At 47.8% G+C, this 23,623-nt stretch overlaps 1 protein-coding gene and 1 long non-coding RNA gene across 3 annotated transcripts in view; both read right to left on the minus strand.

Moving 5' to 3' along the window:
* LOC144127807 (uncharacterized) overlaps positions 1-23,623 on the minus strand; it is a 1,292,097-nt gene that overhangs the window by 90,422 nt on the left and 1,178,052 nt on the right. For both annotated transcript variants that reach the window (XM_077660737.1, XM_077660738.1), the window contains exon 16: positions 12,165-12,314. In XM_077660737.1, coding sequence (XP_077516863.1) covers positions 12,165-12,314 — 150 coding nt within the window. The remainder of the gene's footprint in view (positions 1-12,164; positions 12,315-23,623) is intronic.
* On the minus strand, positions 15,498-19,802 carry LOC144127811 (uncharacterized). The gene is made up of 5 exons (XR_013313571.1): positions 19,705-19,802; positions 16,644-16,775; positions 16,435-16,506; positions 16,246-16,313; positions 15,498-16,107 (listed from the first exon to the last, which is right to left on the minus strand). It is a non-coding gene; the product is annotated as an uncharacterized LOC144127811 (long non-coding RNA).

Genomic DNA, 23,623 nt, shown 5'->3' on the forward strand with positions numbered 1-23,623 from the left:
GCCGACGAGGCATGCCCTGTTGTGCGTTGCAAGTTAAATGGTTGTTGCATGGAATTGTTGATAGATACGGGGTCAAAGGTGACATTGCTTAAGGAGAGCAGTTTTAACACGCTTCGAAGGAAGGGGGACCGCGAGGTGTTGGAAGCGTCTGGTGGTATGGCAACCAAATTTGTAGGCATAACGGGGGATCCTCTTGGCATAAGTGGACTCTACCGGTTACACTTCTCTCTCGGCGGAATTGCATTGGAGCACCCCTGCTACGTATGCCCGGACACGGTGTCTCTGCCAAACGGAGTGTCAGGTATATTAGGGCAGGATTTTTTGAGAAAAGGGAAGGTAGTAGTCTCATTCTCTGAGGAAGAGGTTAATGCGGGCGGCTCAAAAGTTCCGTTTTTGAACAGGAGAGGGGCTGAGATTCGCATTACCGATATTGACACCCGTCAAACAGTGGGATCATTGGAGAAGGTATATTCGCGGGTTGCCGTCCGGCTGGTCGAGGAGGCGGTCGTCCTTCCTTGGTCGGAGCACATTTTGTACGCGTTTGTGCCTCCAGATGTAGAGAGCGGCGCCGTGGGAGTGCTTGAGCCGGTCGACTCTCTCAGCAATGGCCTGAAGGCAGCCGCGTGCCTCGTGACAGTTAATGACGCCCACACAGTGCCCCTACGGGTGGTTAACTGTAGCCAGCAGCCACTGAGCCTTCCCAAGAACAAAACATTGGCTTTCTTCACCTCTGCGATAGAGCAACGTGAGCCCACCGATACGGTACTCGCAACTGTAGAGCATGCTAATCCTTCGGCTGCTCCAAAGGTGTCGTTCGATCTTTCTCACGTAAAATCCAGGGAGAGGGAGGCTCTGGCTGGTTTGCTGAACGACTACTCGGAGGTATTCGCCGCGTCCAACCTGGATTTGGGCTGCTGTGGCGTTATAAAGCACAGGATAGAAACCGGCACTTCATCGCCCGTTTACCAGCGTGCGTACAGGATTCCTTACTCCTAACGTGAGGAGATGGAGCGGCAGGTGCAGGGCCTGATTGATCGCGGCATTGTCGAACACTCAAAGTCACCCTGGGGAGCACCAGCACTATTGGTGGAAAAGCCAGATGGCTCGTATCGATTGGTAGTGGACTACCGCAAACTAAATGCCGTAACTCGCATCGATCCATACCCCATCCCCAATATACAGGAGACGCTTTCTCAGCTGGGCTCTGCCAGGTACTTCACGGTAGTGGACATGGCGGCGGGATTCTGGCAGATAGCAATGGATCCGGCAGATGCCGAGAAAACGGCATTCAACACGCCCTCAGGGCACTATGAATGGAAAAGAATGCCGATGGGTCTGGCCAACAGCCCTGCTGTCTGGCAGAGAACCGCTGATGTTATCCTGGCAGGTCTTCTGGGGAGGCTGTGCTTCGTGTATATGGATGACATAATCATATACAGTGACAGTTTTGAGAACCATTTGCGCGATATTGAGCAGGTTTTGGTGCGACTAAGAGCAGCGGGTCTCAAGCTGAAGCCCTCTAAGTGCCAATTCCTCAAAAACGAGGTGAAATACCTCGGGCACGTTGTTTCAGCTGACGGCGTGCGACCGGACCCTGAGAAACTAAGGTGTGTCTCGGATTTTCCATCCCCGACTAGCGTCCGCCAGGTCCGGCAGTTTCTCGGCCTGATCGGTTACTACCGAAGGCACATAGAGGAGTTCGCCAAGCTCGCTAAGCCGCTCACCGCCTTAACAGCCAAAAATGTCGCCTTTCGCTGGGACGAAAACGCGGAGAATGCTTTTGGGGCCCTGAAAAGGAAGCTAATGAGTGCACCGCTGTTGCGCCACCCGGATTTTAGTTTGCCCTTCGTTATGGCCACAGATGCGTCAAAGTTCGCAGTTGGTGCCGTGCTATCTCAGGTTATCGAGGGCAAAGAACATCCCGTTGCTTTTGCTAGCCGACAGCTGAGCCCCACAGAGCAAAAGTACGGAGCTACGGAAAGGGAGTGCCTCGCCGTTGTCTGGGCAGTAAAGCACTTCAGATGCTACCTTTACGGCCGCAAATTCAAGCTAGTCACAGACTGCCAACCTCTGAAATGGGTGATGAGTGTCAGGGACCCTAGCTCGCGACTCGCTAGATGGAATCTACACCTGCAGGAATACTGCTTTGAAGTTGAGCACAAGTCAGGAAAGACACATCTGAATGCTGATGCACTCAGCCGCACAGCTGCCGTGGCAGCTATAGATGAGTTTGTCCCCGTAGTCGAGCCCGCCGAATTACGCACAGAGCAGTGCAAAGATCCTGACCTGAAGCGAATAATCGAAAGCTTAGAGGGCGCACCGTCTCACCCCGAACAGCTAGGTTATTTCATTGACAAAGACGGCACCCTGTGTCGGCGCACGAGGCCAACCAGGAAAGGGAGATTAGAGAAAACCGCTTGGGAGAGAGTCGTCATACCTCGGTCGTGGACAGAAAGGGTTCTTCGCGCGTTTCACGATGCGCCATGCGCCGGTCATTTTGGCGTAGCGAAGACACGCAGGCGTATGGAGCGTTTGTACTTTTGGAGTGGCATGCGACAGGATGTTAGAGACTACTGTGCGAAGTGTCATTCCTGTCTCGAAAGAAAAACACCCAAGGGACGAAGACCAGCTCCAATTCAGCCGTTCTCTGAGGTTTCGGCTCCCTTCGAGCGGACAGGTATGGACATAATGGGCCCATTGCCCACGACCACTTCCGGAAACAAGTACATTTTAGTATTTGTCGATCACCTTTCAAAATACGCGGAAGCGGTAGCACTCCCAGATCAGAAGGCAGACACGGTTGCAAGAGCATTTGTCGAACAGATCGTGCTCCGACATGGACCCCCGAGGCAACTCTTGACAGATCGGGGAACGAACTTCGTGTCGCAGCTAATGAGGAGAGTTTGCGAGCTGCTTAAGATCGCTAAGAAGCAGACAACACCGTACCATCCGGCTTGCAACGGCGCGGTGGAGCGACTGAACCAAACCGTGGCCGGGTTCCTGTCGCATTTTGTTTCGCGCGACCAGCGGGACTGGGACTTGTGGCTCCCGTATGCAATGTTTGCCTACAATTCCGCAGCACACGAGAGCACGGGCGAATCGCCATTCTTTCTTCTCTACGGCCGAGACCCGGACCAGCCTAGTGAAGTGCCAGAGGGCCCCCGTCGTGTCCCATACGCTTCACTGGACGACTATAAGGTGGAGCTAGAATCGCGCTTGCAAGTGGCGAGGGACATCGCAAAGGAGGCCTTAAAGAAAGCGGCGAAGCGCAGGAAGGAGGTGCACGATCGCAGTGCTAGAGACGCGCGTTTAATGTGGGGGACAGCGTGTACATTGAAAACTGCCAAAGGCAGATTGGGCTAGCTCGTAAGTTCCAGACGAAGTGGAGAGGACCGTGCGAGGTTGTCGAGAAGCTTTCTCCGGTAAACTTCAGAGTCCGAGACGTGAACCGGCGCTTGATAAGGATACACGCAAATCGCCTCAAGTCGGCACCGGTTCAGTATTCACGAAATGAGGAAAGGGAAAGCGCGGATTTTGATGGGGACAGAAGTGAAGCGGAGCGCGCAGATAGTTCGCAAGAAACGCCCTCTCCTGCATTTGTTCGGCAGGCGCCAGAGGTGACGGCCAGAATGCCACCGGATTTACTTCATGCATTGCTAGAAGAAGAAGCGCGCGAGGTTGCCGCGCAGATAACGCCAGGAGAGGCTCCTGCCACGAGCCCTCGCGAGTCCCAAAGCAGACAAAGGGGCACAGACTTACTTAGTATGACTCATGAAGGCCGATATCCGCTGCGAACTCGGAAAGCTAAGTCGGACTAATGGCGTAAACAGAGCGGAGTTTTGAACTGGTTAGAATTGTGTAATGCCACAGCTCATAACATTGCTATGTGCTTATGTGTTAAGTTATCGGAGTTGGTAGTTAAACCTTTCTGTCATTAAGTAACACCTTCACAGGAGAGCATGCGGAGCGCATGCAGAACCTGCCCTACTTCCTTTCGTTATCTATATTTTTGTCTGTGCCGTGATCGTGCTAGAAGTGGGAGCTCCTTTATAACTGTGGTAAATTTATTTCGTCCAGTTTGGACTAGAAAAGAGAGGCTTGGGTGCTGAGTTTCATGTTTATCTGTAAAAGAAGATCAGTGCTGCCCCTGGAGACGCCAGTTATGACAGCGGAGGCATATGGTGTTGTGCAGTGGTGTTGAGTGCAGCGAAAAGTGTTTTGTCGAACGCACTGTGCGAGGCGATTCAGAAAGACAAGGGGAGCTGCAGGGACTCAAATGTTCGGAGAACATTCTTCTGGAGGGTGAGCGAGTGTGACATTCCTTGCGTGCTACGAGGTACATTGTTCGACGGCGCGGCGTAGACGGAAACCCAGGTATTTCTTTGTGTGTGCTACGAGGATCCACGTTCGACAGCGCGGTGTAGACGAAGGGACCCGCCGCCGTGACAGCGGCATCATCAATTACCCAGCCATGCTCTTTGAGTGACGACCAGAAAAACCGGACCCGCCGCCGCCGCCGCGGGGAAACAGGCTTTATCCTCCCCAATTTCCGGGCACATTCCAGGACAAGGGAGCTGTCAGCGGGCCAGAGCGCGCCGTACCACAGCCGACGCTATGCGCTACCGCGAAGACAACATTCTTTCCCTCCTTCCCCTTTCGACGTGGGCTATCGCCGGGAAGGCACCCACAGCTTCCCGCCGTGCCTCGTGAACAAAAGCGCATTCCCAGAAGGGCCGTGACGGACACCTGTCATGGCGGACAGGCAGTACTCGCCAAGAATGTGGAAAGACAGGCGTTAGTGAATTAGCTCCGAAGAGAGAGCCTGTGTATACTCTCACTTGAGAGAGAGTGGTGGCGTTTTTGTTGTTTATTTAGTTTGTATTGTTAACAGATTCTGGGTTCGAGGCTAAGCCCAACCCAAGGGGTGGTCCCCATCTCGCATGTTATTTTGGATTGGAGAATTGATGCTTTGGGCGGGCCACTGGAAATGACCGCCCTTAGTCCTTTGTTAATCAAGTGCTTAAAAGCACATGTAAACGGATGCAGTCCAGTCTGAGCTGGGGCTCCATGCTTAGCATGTAATGTGATGCTACTTAGGCACTAACCTGCCCGGTCGATGAGTAAAGTAGTGCAAAGTTTGTTCTTTTGTAAATTCAGTTCTGCTTTTTCCAGTTTAACTCTCTGTATATGTATGTTGTAAAATTATGCTCTGCTGTCATCATCTACAAGCTCGCCTCCTGTTCATCTTCCAAGCCGAACGACACTAGAGGAAGGGTTTGTGAACCATCCTCGAAGAAACGGACGACTACTGAAATTCTACTGCATACACGCTCAGGACGACACCGTTCGCCAAGAGGGCCTTCAGCGCCTAAGCCCGACGGCGTGCAGCTTCTGCCAGCAACCGCTCGAGCCCAACTCCGGAGCCACTCCATCGCCCCCATGAAGTCGTCGGCACATTACCTTCAAGGTGTGGGGTTGTCTCTGTCAGTGGACAAATCCGGCTTTTTTCTGTTTCCAGGTGTAGGAAGACGTCAAGCGCGGTTGAAGATAGACCTCGGTCAGTCGTGCATCCGTCAGTTCAACCACATGCGTTTCCTGGGCGTCATTATTGACTCCCGTCTACAGTGGCGAAAAGCTGTAGACGCGATTGTTTCCTCTATATCTTCTCGTCTCAATGTGATCCGTAGAATTGCACGTGAGCAATGGGGAAACCATCCTTCTTCAATGGTCAAACTTCATGAAACGCTGGTGGTCAGCCGGATAATGTATCAATTACCTTAAATTTCCCCCTCGGCATTACAACTTGAACGTCTCGAAGCTGTCCACAGAAAGGGCCTAAGAAGAGCCATTGGAGTTCTCCAGGCGGCTGCGAATAAGGCAGTACTTCACGAGTCCCTATCGAAACCTCAGGCGACCCTTCTACATCGAATTCGCACGGCCTCTGCTCGCACTCCTGCATGGATGCATAAGACGGGCTTAGCATCGTCTCCGCTCTGCTCTTTATGTGGTGTGTGCGGGGATATCGAACATTATATTATGTACTGCCCAGAGTACAACGCGGAAAGGCATGTGATGTTCGCTTCCTTCACGAAGACAGGAACCCGTCACAGCACAGTTCAGGACATTGTCTACCCGAGTGGAAACCAGGCATGCAGAAGGGAGGCTGCACACCTTCTTTTAACATTTCTGCAGGACACGGATCTTGTTTCTAAATGGTGACAGCAGGAACGGACTATGGTCTACTGTGACTGAATATGTGCATGGATGGTGACTTCTGGAGTGGACTGTGATGTGGACTGTGTGGATTGACTGTGTGCTTAGATGGTGACTGCGGGAGAGAATGTGTGCTATTATAAGAGACTGTGCGCTAGCGGGGTAGATGCGACAGGCTTTAGGACATTGTTAAGATAAATCAAGGCTAACCCCTTCTCTAGCTTTCAACACCTCAACTCAACTCCTCAAACCTCCCACCGTGGAACGATGGGGGCGACCGAGGTGTGTGGAGGACGAACGGCGGGGCATTCCCGGAATGCTGACTCGTCTGGTTAGCCGGAGGAGATGTCATGGCCTTTGCCAACGTAGTGAGTTGGCCGAACTCGGGTTGTGGGCCTCGAAGGCGGCGGCTGACCTTGTGGACTGGAGAGATAGAGAGAGATAAAACATTTATTATTTCATTGAAGTGTTCTACGAGTCAAGTAGGCGGACTCCTCAGTTCAGGACTCCGGTGGCTTGGGCGGATGCCTGGACCAGTCTGATGATGCGACACTGGTCCTCCAGACCATTGCTGGTCAGGGCTGCCTCCCACTGCTTGTATGATGTCTGTAATGTTTTTAGATGAGGTGGTTTTTGGGTACAATTCCAGGAAATGTGAAACAGCGTAGGCTTTTCGCCGCACCATGGACAGAAGGGGCGGTATTTGGAAGGGTGAATGAAGCTGTACAAATACAGGTTAGGGAAGGTATTCGTTTGTATTCGCCTCAAAAATGTGGCGTCTTCTGTGGTGAGTTTAATATGGGGAGGGGGATATATTCTGCGATCTAATCTAAGCATCTCCAGCCGTTCCCCATAGTTTGATGGTAGAGGGGTGAGGTACGGGCAAGGATCCGCTCGGTTTGTTAGCTCACGAACTAGATCGTTTGCCGCCTCGTTGCCTTCAAGACCTGAATGGTCCGGGGTCCAATAATGTTATGGGGGCGTTGAAGTGTAGGTGAGAGGCCCGACGGTATGAGTAGAGCCACTGTCATTTTTGGGACTCTCCCTGTAATGTAATATTGACAGGCTCGCTTAGAGTCAGTTATGTGAGCTGATTTGTCCGCCAGATTACAATGCCTTATGGCAAGGGCGATGGCGGAGGCTTCCGCCGCGGCAGTATCCTCAGACCGGAGTGAAACACTCGTCAGTAGTTGAAAATTGTGGTCAAGGGCGACTGCAACAAAGATGCTCGGTTCAGTGTACGCCGCCACGTCTACATAGACTGCTTTGTGATCTGACTCTATACGCCGGCGTAGATGAGTGACCCTAGCCTCCCGTCTGCCTTTGTGGATTTCTGGATGCATATGTTTTGGGAGCGGAGCCACCGAGATCTGTCTTCTTATGTTTGCAGGTAGGGAAGTGTGTCGCCAGAGCTCTTGTAGATCTCGTGGTGTACCAATGCGCTGAAGAATGGCTCTTCCGGCGGTGGTCTGTTGGAGTCGGGCTCTCTGCAATGCTAAGACCGCATCTCTGATCTCCTCAAAGGTGTTGTGGACTCCAAGCTTGATTAGACGTTCGGTCGAGGTGCTTGGAGGAAGGCCGAGAGCTGTTTTGTACGCGCTGCGAATGACCGTGTCGGCCTGCTTAAGTTCTCCCTTTGTGAGATGATGATACGGAAGGCCGTATGCTATTCTGCGGATAACCAAGGACTGTACAAGACGAAGAGTGTCTTCCTCGCGCATGCCTTTCTTGTAACATGTTATACGACGAATCATACGTGTAATTTGGTGGGTGGTTGTTTTGAGAGTTTTTATGGTATGTCCAGCGTGTAGGTTACTTTGAATCCAAAGCCCAGGAATTCTAATGGCCGAGACCTCTCGAATCGGTTGGCCTTCTACATAGAGATCTATTGGTCCAGAGTTTTTGGTGGACTGGAGTTTTAGCCACGCGTTGAGAACTGACGTCAAGGGTGTCATTGAGGTCAGCGTACACGGGCCATTACTCAGCTGCTCCACCAAATATGTCACCGAGACACGGTCGACGCACGCCGGGCTGGTTTACTTGCGTTACTTGTGCGCGCAAGCCGTTGTTGGGACGCGCAAGGCAGCAGGCAGCACGAGAGATGAAGATGACAAAGCATCTAGCCCCGAGATGGCTCAAGGCTTGCCAACTGCCGGGAAATGCAGTTTAGCCGCGGTACGGCGCCACTAGAGGAGCTAGTAGTGTGGCAATATATTGTATTCATGAATGCGCTAGAAATATGCCGGAAATAGGTTCCTAAAATTTTATGCTTGGTATTCTAAATATATTCTTACAACCTGACGAAAATACGTCACTTAAAGCATGCTTCGAGCACGTTTGAAATACGTGAAAAAATATGTATGCAGCTTTTGTATTTTGTCAATGTATTAAAGGTGTACTTTTGTAAATATGAAATTAATTCGTCTGAAGTACACTTGAATTTTAACAAACGGCCCGTCCTTTTAAACATATCTGCAGCACAGTTTTAGCTGCCGTAGAACAGCCTAGCGCTCGAAATGGCGTTTCGGGAAATCGGCTTTCCATGTTGGCAGTGTATTGAAAGTGTACTTCAGCGAATCCGACATTACTTCATCCAAAGTATACTTCAGTTCGATCGAATGAGCTGTCCGCGTAAACAGATCTGCCGCACACTTCAAGCTGCCGTTGAAGAGTTAGTGCTCGAAATCGCGTTTCGGGAAACCACATGTAGGCAGTGCTTTTTAAAGTGTACTTTATTAATAGAAAATTAATTCTGGCGTAGTATACTTCAGCTCTAACAACTGGGTAGTTCGCGTTGGCATATTTCCGTAACACTGCAAGCTCCTGTACAACAGTTAGTACACGCTATCGCGTTTCGCGAAATGACATGTCGGCAATGTATTTAAAGTGTACTTTCGTAAATAGGACATCACTTCATTCAAAGTATAGTTCAGTTCGATCGAATGAGCTGTCTGCGTATACATGTGTGCAGCACACTTCAGGCTGCCGTTGAAGAGTTAGTGCTCGAAATCGTGTTTCGGGAAACGACATGATGGCAATGCTTTTTAAAGTGTACTTTATTAATAGGAAATTAATTCGGGCGTAGTGTACTTCAGCTCTAACAACTGGGTAGTCCGCGTTAGCATATTTTCGTAACACTGCAAGCTCCTGTACAACAGTTAGTATACGCCATCGAGTTTCTCGAAATGACATGTCGGCAATGTATTTAAAGTGTACTTTCGTAAATAGGACATAACTTCATTCAAAGTATAGTTCAGTTCGATCGAATGAGCTGTCTGCGTATGCATGTGTGCAGCACACTTCAGGCTGCCGTCGAACAGCTAGCGCTCGAAATCGTGTTTCGGGAAACAACATGATGGCAATGCTTTTTAAAGTGTACTTAATTAATTGAAACTTAATTCGGGCGTAGTATACTTCAGCTCTAACAACTGGGTAGTTCGCGTTAGCATATTTCCGTAACACTGCAAGCTCCTGTACAACAGTTAGTACACGCCATCGCATTTCGCTAAATGACATGTCGGCAATGTTATTAAAGTGTACTTTCGTAAATAGGACATAACTTCATATAAAATATAGTTCAGTTCGATCGAATGAGCTAAACACCAGAATAGATGAAATCACGTTAGTCAATCAGCAAACAGGTCTCTAAGTTTAACAGTGAAACAACTAAATAAATCAAAATTCAGTTACTGATAATAGTCTGAGAGAGATGGCAGAGAATAACACAAACGCTCCATACCAGAATTCAAGCGTGGTACAGCAACCTTCCAGTTTTCTCCACGTCTAGTATTATAACATTTCTCATTTCTTTCTAAATGTGCCAAGGCATCCAAGCTATGAATATTTTGTTTTTCACTTCAAATTTAAACCGAGCACTCAAACGGTAGCGATATAGCTTGTGAGCTGTAATAACTTGAGCACTGTGAAAGAATTCTGCAGTGGTTGCATTATAAAGAGCATTGTACACGTGGCGCAGATACCGTTTTTGCATATCGAATATTTTTTTTTGTGTTAGAGAAAGTAGTTGTGCCCGAGACAAGTTGGAAGTAGTTGATCTATGGATAGAAAAGAGAATCATAGACCAGTATTTTTGTTTTAGTAGAAAGCATGCATCGGCGACGACCGACTACACCCGTTATTCGAGCAAGTTTGTCTAATACAAAATTCACATGAAATTCCCAGGACAGATAGACCGTGAATATCACACCTAGACATTTGAAATGGTCAACAATGTCAACAGGATGAGAGTTTAAAACAATATCGGCATGAGGAGGAACAGATTTATTTATCGGCCAGAAGACAACTGCTTTTGTTTTATTTTCGTTAATCTTCATGTAATTGGATAAGGACCATTGCTGCAGTTGGACTATGGTGTCATTACAATCGGCGGTGAGTTTATCGATGTTATTGCCAGAAAAAAATATGCTTGTATCATCTGCGTATAAAATAAATTTGGCGTTCTGATTAATCTTAACAATGTCATTAATATACAGTTTAAATAGCAAGGGGCCCAATATGCTGCCTTGAGGAAGACTACAAAGCAGTGACAGGACTCGTGATCGTGAGTTGTTTATTTGGACTACTTGACATCGATGGGATAAATATGATCGCAATAGCTGTAATCTACACCCTCGTATACCGTAAAAGTCAAAAGTCCAGCTTCTGCAACAGAACATCATGATTCACCAGGTCGAATGCCTTGGAAAAATCGACAAATAGGCTGACTGCTATTGCCTTGCTTTCAAACTGTGTTAAAATATACTCTTTCTGGTGAAGCAGAGCTAATTCTGTAGGCGTATTCTTCCTAAACCCAAACTGGTGTTTCGTTATTATTTCGCAGTGATCAGCAAAATTTACAAGCGTGCAGTGTATTATCAAACAACGAGCTTTCAAGCCTAAGTGACAGACCAAGACATTCCCTCACTGTGTCGGCTACCTGAAACTTGCACAGCTAGGAAGTCAGGACGAGATTTTCTGCGGTGTTACGAACTCAAAGGCTTGGAATCCCAGGTTGCTGGATATACTCGTCTTGCAAGAAAGAAAACCGCGATTGTTAAGAGCTGATAATGAAATGCCTAAGGGAAAGATTTCTCGGAAAAGGGGAAAAAAGAGACCTTCGGTCATAAGGCGCTAGCTTCTTCTTCTTCATCTTAAAACATGGCACATACCCACATCGGGGGATTGGCCAAGGTGTAGTGACATAAACAAGGAAATTTTCAAAGGGGATTACGCTAGCTTTCGCGCATGCTTCTTCCTCTTTTGTGCGTCCTTCACCCATGCCCTCTCTCTTGGATGAGGCAGCACTAAAAGCTCTAAACACAAAAACCCTTTCTACGCTGTATGATTCGGAATGGCCCATATATAGCAGTGCATTGTTAGATATCTGGAGCCGGCTGATCTTGACCAGTTTGCTGTCAATCAGTTGCCCCCAACTGATACTTAGGAAAAAAAGTTTAAAAATGAAGACCCATTTGTCTTGTCATCTTTTTAATTTCGCGGCAAATGCTCTCTTAAGTTCTTACCTCTTTAACATGCCAATACCTGCAAGAGGAGCGTCAGCAGACAACGGCTCGGCAGACAGCGTGCGTTCAAAAATCTATTTAAGAAACACAAACGTAGGTTCGCCCTGATCTCTTTCGTATTGCTGAAGCAAGACGGTTTAGTAGCATTTATAACCACAGCCTTACCCGGGCAGGTTAAAGACGCGCTGGAAAACGGCTGCTGACATGCGCATCAGCTGCGCATTCGATAGAATAGACTGCTTTGAAACGCTGTCACTTTAATTCAACAAGCGGTTACAACTGACATTCCCGTTATATTTCTTCTCGAAGCGACCACAGTGCCACCGCCTAGGCGGCGATCGCATGGGTACGCTCCGCTCTCCGGCGCGCAGTTGCTATTTTCAAGCTGACCTTATCCAAAAACATTGACAAGAAATGCGGTAGGCTCACCTGTGGGCTCAGCTGTTCCCAGCGCTGTCTGCAGGGCGGAGAGCATAGCTCGAAGCTCGGCTAGGTTTGGCGACACAGCTGATAGGTGGTGCCACGCATCAGTCACGAATGGCTTCACCGCCTTGCGCACGTCTGTCGGCTCGAAAAACGCTGCAAGGGCAAAAGAAGCCGAGGTCATGCATAGAGCGCTTGTGGGGCGAAGGAGGCCAGGTGAACTGACTACAGATAACCACCTCCATAGTATGGCTGGTACTTCTCACACTTATTTCTCCCGTCCATGTTTCGACTTCCAGTGGTGCTGTGAACCCTGGCTGCGGAAATGTATCCCTTTGTGGACGGTTCCCGTGCATGTAAACAAACCCGGGTCCTGGCGACTACCGACGCGCTCACAACGGCAGGCGAACGCACAGAATCGTCAGCGGACTTCCAGTATTGCCGTTGGGTCACTCCTTCGAGCCTTCATTTCTACTTGAGGTTTCCAGGAAATATATAAAATATCTTGGCAGCGGAAAAAATTGGTTGGTTGGTTGGCTTATGGGGTTTAACGTCCCAAAGCGACTCAGGCTATGAGAGACACCGTAGTGAAGGGCTCCGGACATTTCGACCACCTGGGGTTCTTTAACGTGCATTGAAATCGTACAGTACACGAGCCTCTAGAATTTCGCCCCCATCGAAATTCGACCCCCGCGGCCGAGATCGAACCCGCGTCCTTCGGGCCGGCAGCCGAGCGCCGTAACCACTGAGCCACCGCGGCGGCTGCAGCGGAAAAGAGACTGCAGCGGCGCAGGAATGTACCACAAGGCGCATACTCTGTACTTGTAATAAGCAGAGCAGATGTGAGGCCATGTAGGTCGCTTCTGTAGCAGAAGAGGCTGGCTTCGCTCGGCCACTTCAGCTCTGTCGGCCCGGTGGGCGCACAGCACGCTCTATGAGGGGCCCACCTTAATTACGCAGACAAGCAGCAACATCCATAAGTGATATAATTCCAACAGAGAGCGTTTTCTGCGAAGTTGTCGTCGGTCTCTGACCGTAAAGCAGCGATATGCTTCATTAAACTTGGCATGCAACGACAACCAGAGCAATCAACCGCACTCATATACGACTGGACAAACGCTGATGGCGTCTGCATATTAGATCATTTAGCCTATGTACACTTCTCTACACGGACAGTTCACGCACCGTTAACGACTTATGGAACTTCTTTAAACCACCTGTTGAGTACTGCTTATAACTTTATGTGCCTAAAGAAGCGAAAAAAGTTCGAAAAACTAATCCATTGATCTCCCACGACATTATTCCCATGAAGCGTAAAATATCGCTTTTGAGTAAATTCAAAAATAAGCACTCTCTGCCTCATTACAAGGACAAAGCTCATGAGCTATCACGCACGCTAAAACAAGCTGTCGAACTGACTTGCCACATAGCGCTAAACAGACACGGAAGAGGGAGACAAACAGGACGGGCGCTGACTTACAACTGAACTTTTACTGCTTGAAACCAGGCAACATAAGCTCTTTCTTAACAATGAAGAAGAGGTAACACTCACACAACGTTATCGTCGAGCAACATTACAAATTAGCAGACATGAAATGCATTTCTTTGTCAGATAAAAACACTGAGGCAGCACTGACGCACGTTTCTTCTTTTTGCGACATTATATTGAACGCCTCTATGATTTTCCTTCTAAGCTGATCTTTGTGTAACCCAATGACAAGAGAGCTTCTAAAATCCGGATTCTTTATCCGGATTTTGCTGTGACGTCGTCTTCCATGTTTTCTGTCTTCTGTCCGTGTGTTTAAGCGCTCTCAACAAAAATGCATCAGTACCAACTAACCCGACAACTTGTCCTATTCAAATCGAATATAGGAGCGCACAACTTTCTAATGGCCATGTCTAGAAAAGACACATTAGCACTCAGTCTCCTTAATTATTAAGCACATGCTCCAGAAGTCGTAGTCAGAGGTTTTGAAATATAAAAACCCTGAAACAACTTGGTGGACAAAAAGTGCACAACAGATTCCCCAGAAGTTGTCAAGGCACCAATAAATTCTGTCGGCAGAAAGGTTCCTTTCGAGAGCGCCCCGCAAAAGTTACAAAAATCCTATGCAGCGCACATACCTTCCTTTTCGCACAATGCAACACTTCCAACAGCGCCGCAGCGAAGATGTAACTTTTTGCCATGTGCCGACCCGAAGTGCTCCCAACCACACGAGCCTGCATTTTTAATGCGATAGCGTTAAACAGCTCCGGTCGCAGAAAATGGGGCGTCGTTGGCCTTGAGCGAATAATCTCCAGAGAAGCAAGGCAGGAGGGACGCCTAGGTCCCGCAACCTTGGGGCATCCTCACAACCTGCCCAGCGGATTGTGAACAAGCTGTGCACCTCGTCACGTGGCGGTAAAATTAATGACTGGTCACTAGAGGTTTTTCGACAAGAGCACGGCCACCTGGATCGGCGCGCGCGGGGGGGTTGCTCCGGCCGTTCCATTCGGACTGAGAGGGCGTAATTGCGAAGAGCGGCGTGGCCGCTCCTTTCGCCGCACCGCGGCGCGCGTGCCCTACCCCTCGCCTCCCCTGCTACGGCTTCGCACGAGGCGATTTGCGGCGCCTTGGACGTTCATGATTTGAACAGCGCGAACTACAAGGGACAAGAAAAGAAGGGAAACAGGACAAGCGCTGACTCGCAACTAAAAGGTTTATTCAATGAAACCTTCTTATATGAAGAAACAATCAAAGGGAAAAAAACAACACAAAAAACTAAAAACCATGAAAATCATGAATATCTACCAACTCGCCCAAATGAACGTTTTGCTAAGCCTTGGACGTATTGCGTGATGTAGAGTGGTGGAAAAACACGATGAAGAAAATTTACACAAGAACACCAATGCCTCCTGCGGCTAGGTATTTTTTTTTTACTAAGCTCCAGACGCTACGGCCGCATGTGGTCAGACGCGGGCAGTCATGATGCCATGCGAAACGAGTGCTCCCCGGAAAACAATCATATCTGCGGGTTTGGGCGCAGCAGGCCAATGAAAGCATGGAAAGGCATTACTTCTTTATAAAAGAAGTGCCACGACTGACGAGGCAACGCAGTAATAAATTTTTTCCTGTAAATTCATGAAAATTTTTACATGACGTACTAGCTCTGTCAGAACGCGTTTACCGGTCAAAATACGGCCTAGAAGGAAAATGCCAATTGTACTATGATGAAAATCGGCAGGCGATGTTGCACGCTGAGCTGTCAATTTTATGTTCATTAGCCAAGCTCATCACGGTTCCTCCTGTACGAGAGAATCTGCTCACCTGAGTCGACAGCCGTGGAGAGGAACGTCCAGTGGCTCTGATTAATCTGTATACCTGAATATCATGGCTGTATTCATGGTAAAAATTACAAGCATCCCAGAGTCAGTGTATGCAGGAATTTATTTGCAATAAAAAGTCAGCTCGCGCGTGCTCAAGCTGTTCAAACACGCAAAACCTTTCGAATGAGTGGCTTGGAGATTAATTTTTTTCGATAAGCCACTCTGTCCGTAACAACAGCCGCAATGTTTGATAGGAGGGGCTTGATGAATTTTTTTGCCACTATTGAGGATGTGATCGAGGCATGGTCTTGTCTTGCGTCGCATATAAAAAGAGGGCATCTCTCCAGATGCGGCAAAATCATTGCCGTGATCGTCTTGCACACATCGTTTCTGCCAATATGTGGCACTGCGATGTCGATGGCCTTCTTAACTTTTACGAGAACAGCCACAAACTCGGCCTTTGGGAACACCAAACCCCCTCTATTTTGGTGGTTAATAAGTCCCATCACTGGTGATATAGATGGTCCCGAATCATTCAGTCTTGGGCAGGCACTGCATATCCTTTGTTCTTCTATCGCTTTCACAACAAAGCCAGCGACGTATGCTACTGCAGCGGTTTCTACTGTTGAAGGTGGCCGCTGCACTGAAAAATAAAGGTAAGAACAAAGTGCTCATATCAGGACTAATTAAAGAATATGGAGCTCCAATCCCGGCTTGAAAAAGTAATAAGCTTGAAAGGCTATTAAACTGCATGCGCAATACATTTAGTCCGCCTACTTACAAGGCATCACTTTCAAGGGCGCCAACAAACTGTTGACATCATCCACGAAACTCCGTGGTTCACAAATGCTCGAAAACAAAACGGTACAGAAACTATATATTACTGACCGGCACGACAAAGGTACAAAAGCACGGGGAAACAGCACCAGCTTCAAAAACATTTTTAAACGGAGCTGGGGCTTATACATACCTAGGTAGGGAATCGTTAGTTGCTGCTGATACACTGCTTTGATCATCCGCAATATCGGGTGGTTCAGACAAGCTGAAAAACAAACAGTGCAAAAACTAGAAGTTGGTTACCACTATATGTGGTGTACAGAGGTAAAAGAATCAAAGGAAGTGGGCATCCTTTTTGAAAAACCGACATCACATAAATGGTGCTGCAGCGGATGTGCATACCTGAGTAGTGCACTACTGGTTGTAGCCGAGGTGTTCTGAGGAATGCTCGATGTGTTCAGTCCTGAAGATGTCCCGCTCGACACAGCTGGATCAACTCTGCTCAATTGGGTTGATGTAGAAGGACTGTACATGCTGGAGAACAAAAAAAAAACGAATACGACAGAAATGACATCCGAAGGAGAAAATGCCAAGAAAATTTTCTTGCATGGTCAGCACAGACTACCATTAGTGAACAAGTGAAAATAAACCACAAGAACTTGACATACAGCGAAATACACTTAATTTTGCAGCAAAACTTGCGTGCTTACCTCATAACACTCAGACCATTTCCCACATTTGATGCCTGCGATGCACACAGGATGCCAGTCCGCAGTAACTTTTCAAGGCCGAAGGTGACAGCTCTAGCGTCTAGACAGTCGTTGCAACCAGCCATTTGACGCGAAGCACTGAAGAGGACCTCAACCGGATCACTTGACAGATTTCTCGTGAGGACATAAAAGAACCCTCTCCAGCAAGTACTTAATACAAAGAACAGAAGACTTGCTTGTGAGCAGCAGTGCCTCGTAAGTTTCTGCACTTAGGAATTTTTTTCCACTTGATTTGCAGGCACTGTGGAGTCTCTCAAGGTACTGCGGGAATTCGTCCTCAAGCCAGTTCAAGCGTCCATCTGTCGCACAGAAGAAATGCATCTGGTCGGGCTTGTTTAAGTGCACGTGGGCCCTTTTGTTGGCCACATTATGGATAGCAAACCACTTTTGGATTGCCTTCATGAACTGCACAGTTGCACCAGCATTTCTGAAGGGCTCAGCTCTTGGGTGATAAGTGGGGAGCTCCATAAGAAAGGAAACTGCAGCAATCACCTCATCCGAGAAAAGCTGCACTGCCCTCCCAACATTCATTTTCTCGAAATTGCTCGGCTCCACGTGCTTTTGAGTTAGAAAACGAACAGGCTTCACAATCTCATTCTTCTGGAGTTCATAGAGCTTTTTTATGAATAATCCCGTTATTGGAAGGCTTCCATCAGTCATTTCACCTTCAAGAAAGAGATTTCGCACATTTTTTATGATGTGACATTGGTCGAAGGACAAAAATAGTGGCCTGCTTGGGTCCCATGGGTGACTGACAGCTGGCTTCAGCGATCCATTTCCAAAATTGCGCATCATAGCCACATTAATTTTGTGGTTGTCTGTAACGATTCGTACAACATGAAGACCACACTTTTCGACTTCTTCGATCACATGCTTTGTCAGTTTGTGCAGCATTTTACCACTTAGCCGGTTCGTGAAGGAGAAGCCGCATGGAATTTTGTAAGATGTTGACAGCCCTGCAGCCAAAAAGCACAACACCTTATTAGCAACTACAACATTGCTTACATTTTCTTGGCTGATGGCGTCAGGCTTTGTTGTTTCATGACTAAAGAAACAGTCCATTTTGCGGTCATATATGTATTTTGAGCTTATGGCCATTTCGTCAATAATTACTGAACACATCTTTTCTTGCTCTTTTAGCGGCTTGACTTCTTGCATGAGACGCTCTTTCATCAGCGGTGTGACTCCACTTTTATTGTTGGACTTCCCAACATACCGGAGCAAAGTATTTTTTGAGGGTAGCTTCAGAAGGCCACGGTTACGTATGTAACGGTAGGTCTTTGGCGATAGGTAGTATAGGACTACACACTCCTTCACAAAATCCGATGACCAAGAACGACGCTGCCTTGAAGCGTTTGCTAACTGCTCAACAATACAGTCTTCCAGGCAAAACTTTGCTGTGCCCACTTTTTGCAAGCATTTCCTCAATGCAGACTGCACTGTATTCGACTTAAAATCACTGAGTTTTTTCTTCAACCTTTCATTTTCTGTGCGAAGTTTTCGAATTGCTTTATTTTTCCTGAAAAGCTGCACCCTCAACCGATTTATTTCTCTTACATCTGAATGTTTATGGGGGACAATATCATCACTTGTTTGAGTAGCACATTCAAGTATTGAAGTAGCTGGGCGATGATTTTCAAAGTCTTGAGGATTAGCCTGAAGAACACAATTCAGTGTTTGGCTGTTTACAGCAGGTAAGAGCAGATGGCTGCTTTCTTCATGGCCCTCGGTTGTTTTCCAATTTTCCTCACTAATGCAGTTCATTGGACTGAAAGCATCATTTGTTTTAGGAACTGCGCAAGGTGGTTGCTCCCGCTCCAACTTTCGCCGTTTTTTTGCTATCTGCGGCTGCATATAGCTCAAGTATCCAGGAAAAATACTGGGTACAGCAGTCCGCTTCAGACGCCGGATCTTTGCGGATTCAGAAGTGTAGTCATGGCTCGAAAAGTGCAAAGAGCAGACGACACTGCTGGCGGACTTATCATTTGGAGTAAAGTCTTTCCTCGAAATAGTTTTCAGCCAAGCGTGCCGGAGAGTTTCATCTGCTGGGAATTGATGGAAGCTTAAGCCAAGCTTTTTTTTTTGTGCTGGATTTGCAACACGGCACGCAGCAATGTGGCATGTTCCTGAAAATACAGGAAATTATCCATGAGGTCAAAGTCCCTGATTATCAAAATAATGTTCTGTCTGAATCGAAGTGACTCGAACAACGCGATAATACATAATACATGGTTGATAGCAGCATTGCCCCTTCAGCCGCAGCACTTGAGGGCTGGGAAGCCTACTCCCAACACCACTCAAGTTCGCTTGAAGCTACACAATGTAAAAAAAATAAAAGCCATGCGTGGAAGGGCCCCGAGTATATTATTATTTGGCCAGCACGAGGCTTGAGAAAATGTACCTCAAAAGACAGACCCAGAATGCAGTCAGAGGCCACGATGAAAGGAAAGCTCGGAAAGAGTAATGTTTTTTTTTTCAAGGGAAAATAGATAAAAAGAAAGGAAGACGAGCGTTGTAGGGGCAGCGTTTAGGCGCAGCGGCAGCTCACTCGCCAGAATAGATATTTCAAGACACGGGCAATGCGGCACATCAAGTTATGCATCAACGCAGCCTTAGCTGCGTCTCGATCGTATTATGCTACAAAAAACAACGTGCACTGTGTAAACCTGATGTAAGGATATACAGAGACTTACCTTGATTTCCTTGCGGTTTCCTCTGACTGTCAACACATTTCAGAGCGAAGCTGACGCCAGATTGCACACGTGCACCTTCCGATGCATGCGATTCTCCAAACATGTGCCGTGCCGCCACGCCGTCGGCAGGAGTGGGCGAACAGCGCCGCTCCGCGGCGCGCGAGGGAACTTCTCCGATTACACCTCTCCAATGGGGTGCGCGCTGAATGGGACGGCCGGAGCAAGCCCCGCCGCGCGCGCGTGATCGATAATACTTTTTTTATCAGGAAAAAGAAAGCGGCCGACATCTTCAGCATATCCGAAATTGCCATTTCGCGCTGTACTACTTTTGAAGATACTAAGTCGAGATATATAAAGCGAATTACAAAGACAACGTCAAAGCAGCGATTTAAAGAATTAAACTACCTTCGTGAGCTCTGGGTTGTTAGGATGAGCTGGTGCACCCCCCCCCCCCCCCCCCCACTAAGAGGGTGGAGGATAGGCCATAGTCATAGCATGTAATATATGTTGGAGGTATGGCGAGATGACTGGCGCAAGTCGGTTTTGGGGGCGGTGAAAATCATCCTCTCTCAGCGGTAAGGTTGACGGAGCATGTGGCGGTCCTAACGGCCCCGCGTAAGTACTCTAGCTGCCACTGACCCAAGCCTCAGGGGAGGCCTGTCGCTGCAGCAATGGGGCTTTCGAAGCTGCTCATGCTGGGCGGGTCTGTAGATGCAAAAGGCACAGCTTTTTGTCTTATGTCGCCTCTTGCCGTAATTTCCTGTACTTTCTTACCATGGAGAATCAATTAATGCGCGTATAGCGAAAACATCTACCATAAAAACAAATTTTGCCTTTTTACTTGAAATCAATGCAACAGCATAACAAGGCAGACTAAAACCCACAAATGTTCAGAACTTTTTGGGGTAATGAACCCGTCTGAACTGTTTCGAACAGCTTCGAACTGGTTTGAACAGGAACGGAATGTAGCTCCGGAGCCAAACTGGACCCGAAGGACGTGAACTCGTACACGAACCGCAGCTAAAAAATTTTCGGTTCGACACCATGATACCACGTAAGACCAATATCTTAGTATCGAGCACCGCAGCCAGCACCTACATCATCATCAGCATAATCATCATCATCATGACTATACCCACTGCAGGGCAAAGGCATCTCCCATGTCTCTCCATTAAGCCTGTCCTTTGCCAGCTGCGCCCACCCTATGCCTGCAAACTTCCTAATCTCATCCGCCCTCCTAACCTTCTGCCGCCACCTGCTACGCTTACTTTCTCTTGGAATCCACTCCGTTACCCTTAAGGACCAACGGTTATCTTGCCTTAATTCGCAATACATGTCCTGCCCAAGGCCATTTCGTCCTCTTGATTTCGACTAGGATGTCACTAACACGCATTTGTTCCCTCACCCACTCTACCCGCTTCAAGTCTCTTAACGTTACACGTATCATTCTTCTCTTCCATAGCTCGCTGCGCTGTCCTTAACTTATGCTGAGCCATTTTCGTTAGCCTCCGCGTTTCTGCCCCGTAGGTGAGCACCTACATGCATGTATCGAACCTCGTGACATCGAGCATGCCCATCCTCTTGGTGCTTCTTCGGGGGAAAAAAACGACCTATTTTAGTAAAACTTTTTAGACAAGCAGCATGTGCTATCCTTAACCAGCAAATTTAAAAATACTGGCTACAGCGTCTCCGAAGATTATTCCCCCAACACCAGTATTGCGCACAAACCCTCTATAGCTGCGGGAAAAGTAATAAACTCACCTTTAAAATGCGATGTGACAGGCTAATATCAGGAAATAATCCATATGTATCCGACCCCCCAACTAATAACGTAACTAAGGTTAAACCCTAGCAACTACTTCGACAGCATCGCACAGTAAAACAGCCTCACCGCTTCCAGTTATCGTTCTTGTTCACAAACATCCGCATTGCAATTCCAAAACGAAATACAATATGTAACCTGGCTGAATCATGTGACGCTAATAGAGTTTTACTAACCGAAACTTGGTTTACCTCCGCCATTAACGACATTGAGATATTAACTCTGTTAAGGAGCATACTTGGGCACGTTGGTATATCTTGAAGAAGGAAAAACAGCCGAGAAACAGGACGAAGAAAGAGCACGGCGGCACAACGCGCTGTTTTGTCTAAACAACAAAAACAGACATTACAAATTACCCCGTCAAAGCAGATGCAATCATTGCAGGTGACTATCACAAGTGCAACGGATAGATAACATTTCTTTCTCAAGCAGTCTAACGTATGGCTTGTTCTGTATTTCTTTAGGAGGCGTGTGCTATCCAGGAGATGGGTGCAGTTTCCTCATAGGCATTCCTTGCAGTGCACGGCTAGATTGCTGCCTGTGCCTGTTTTTTTTTTTTTTGCAATCTGGGGTGCTAGCTTAGTCGAGTATTCCCGTCAGCCCGACAAACGTACACCGCACCACACAGTTTTTGTAGCGATTTTGAGGGTTCGTGTCACATAGACGTTGCAGTGGTTCGTCATTGTTGACCCGTCGACTCAAGGCACTGAGCTTGTTCGGTGCAGAAAAAAGCACTCTAATGTCAGCCCATACCGCACGTTTCTTGATTCGATGAGACAGTTTGTGAACATGTGTTATGACTGCTGTCTTAGACGGTTGGGAATCAAGTCGCTCGGCCTCCATCAGATTTCGCACTTCTTTCAGGAGGGACTCCGCCACAGCCATGGGCCTGAAGCTAGGCAAACCTGCATCTCATAGTCGGTCCAGCAGCCACTGCACACTTGCAACCATCTACTGAGGACATGACCTCCCAAGCGCTCTCTTGAGCGCCACCTTTGCCATCCCACGCATCACGAGCTTTGAATTAATTAGTCCAGGAGTACGGGAGGAATTTCTTTTTTGATCGTGGAGCATACTTCCAGCACACGTGGTGCGTTGTGAACCTAAGCCCCATATCCAAAAAGCGCAACGTCTTGTTTGAAGGCAGCTCCTTTGTCAACTTGGCCCTTCAGCACTGTTTCAAACGCATGGGCGATAATCAAGGATCGTCCATCCGTGTCTCCTTCTTCACACTCAAGCCCTATCAAGGAGTCGTAAACGCAGCGTAAAGCTTTGACGACGCCAAGTGCCTGAAGGTCTTTCTCTATATTTGTCGGTCATGCTCTGCCAACAGAAGATCACTCAAGATGGGTGCCAAGCATGATCCGATGCATATGCCTTCTTTCTGCACATAGTGCTCATTGATGAATTCCACTATAGAGGAGCGAAGGTAGCAGCTGAGTGCGGCCAGAAACCTGTCCATACTGACCACACACACGTATACTTGAAGGGCACATCCCCAAATCCCTCAGTGCCTTCGCTTCCATTATTACCATCTCTTCCTGATTTTGATATATTTCGAACAATCATAGTGGCATTAGGTGTGGAGAAGTTCTCATTACTGCGGATCGCTTATTACTTTGCACTCATGTGCACATTACTAGCCCATTGGAAATAGTGCGGCTTTGTTGTGATGCATCCTATCCGTTATAATCGGTATCTGCTAACGTCCCCCCAAACATGATTCTTCATTTAATTATTCAATTCATGATTCCTTGAGCAGAATAACAAAGCTTCATTGCAATACCCCAATTTTACTATTTGGCCACTTCCATCTATCGTACGGCATGATCTTGCTTCCACAGTTTCAAGAACTAACCCTGCCAGCGAGTTTCTATTCACCTGCCTTACTTTCGGGCTGGATCAGTTGATCGAATGTTCCTCTCGAATCACTGACCATTTTGCTACTATCATGGAGCTTGTGGTGACGTCGTAGCCTGTTCGGTTCTCACCCATCGCTTATCTAGGTCCTGGCCAGTTATGCTATTCTCTTGCCATTTACAAAATAGCAAAAATATATAAAGACGTTTACTCTTTATGGCAAGGACGATTACGTAG

Source organism: Amblyomma americanum, chromosome 4 (genome assembly GCF_052857255.1).
Source record: "Amblyomma americanum isolate KBUSLIRL-KWMA chromosome 4, ASM5285725v1, whole genome shotgun sequence".
Lineage (NCBI taxonomy): Eukaryota > Metazoa > Arthropoda > Arachnida > Ixodida > Ixodidae > Amblyomma > Amblyomma americanum.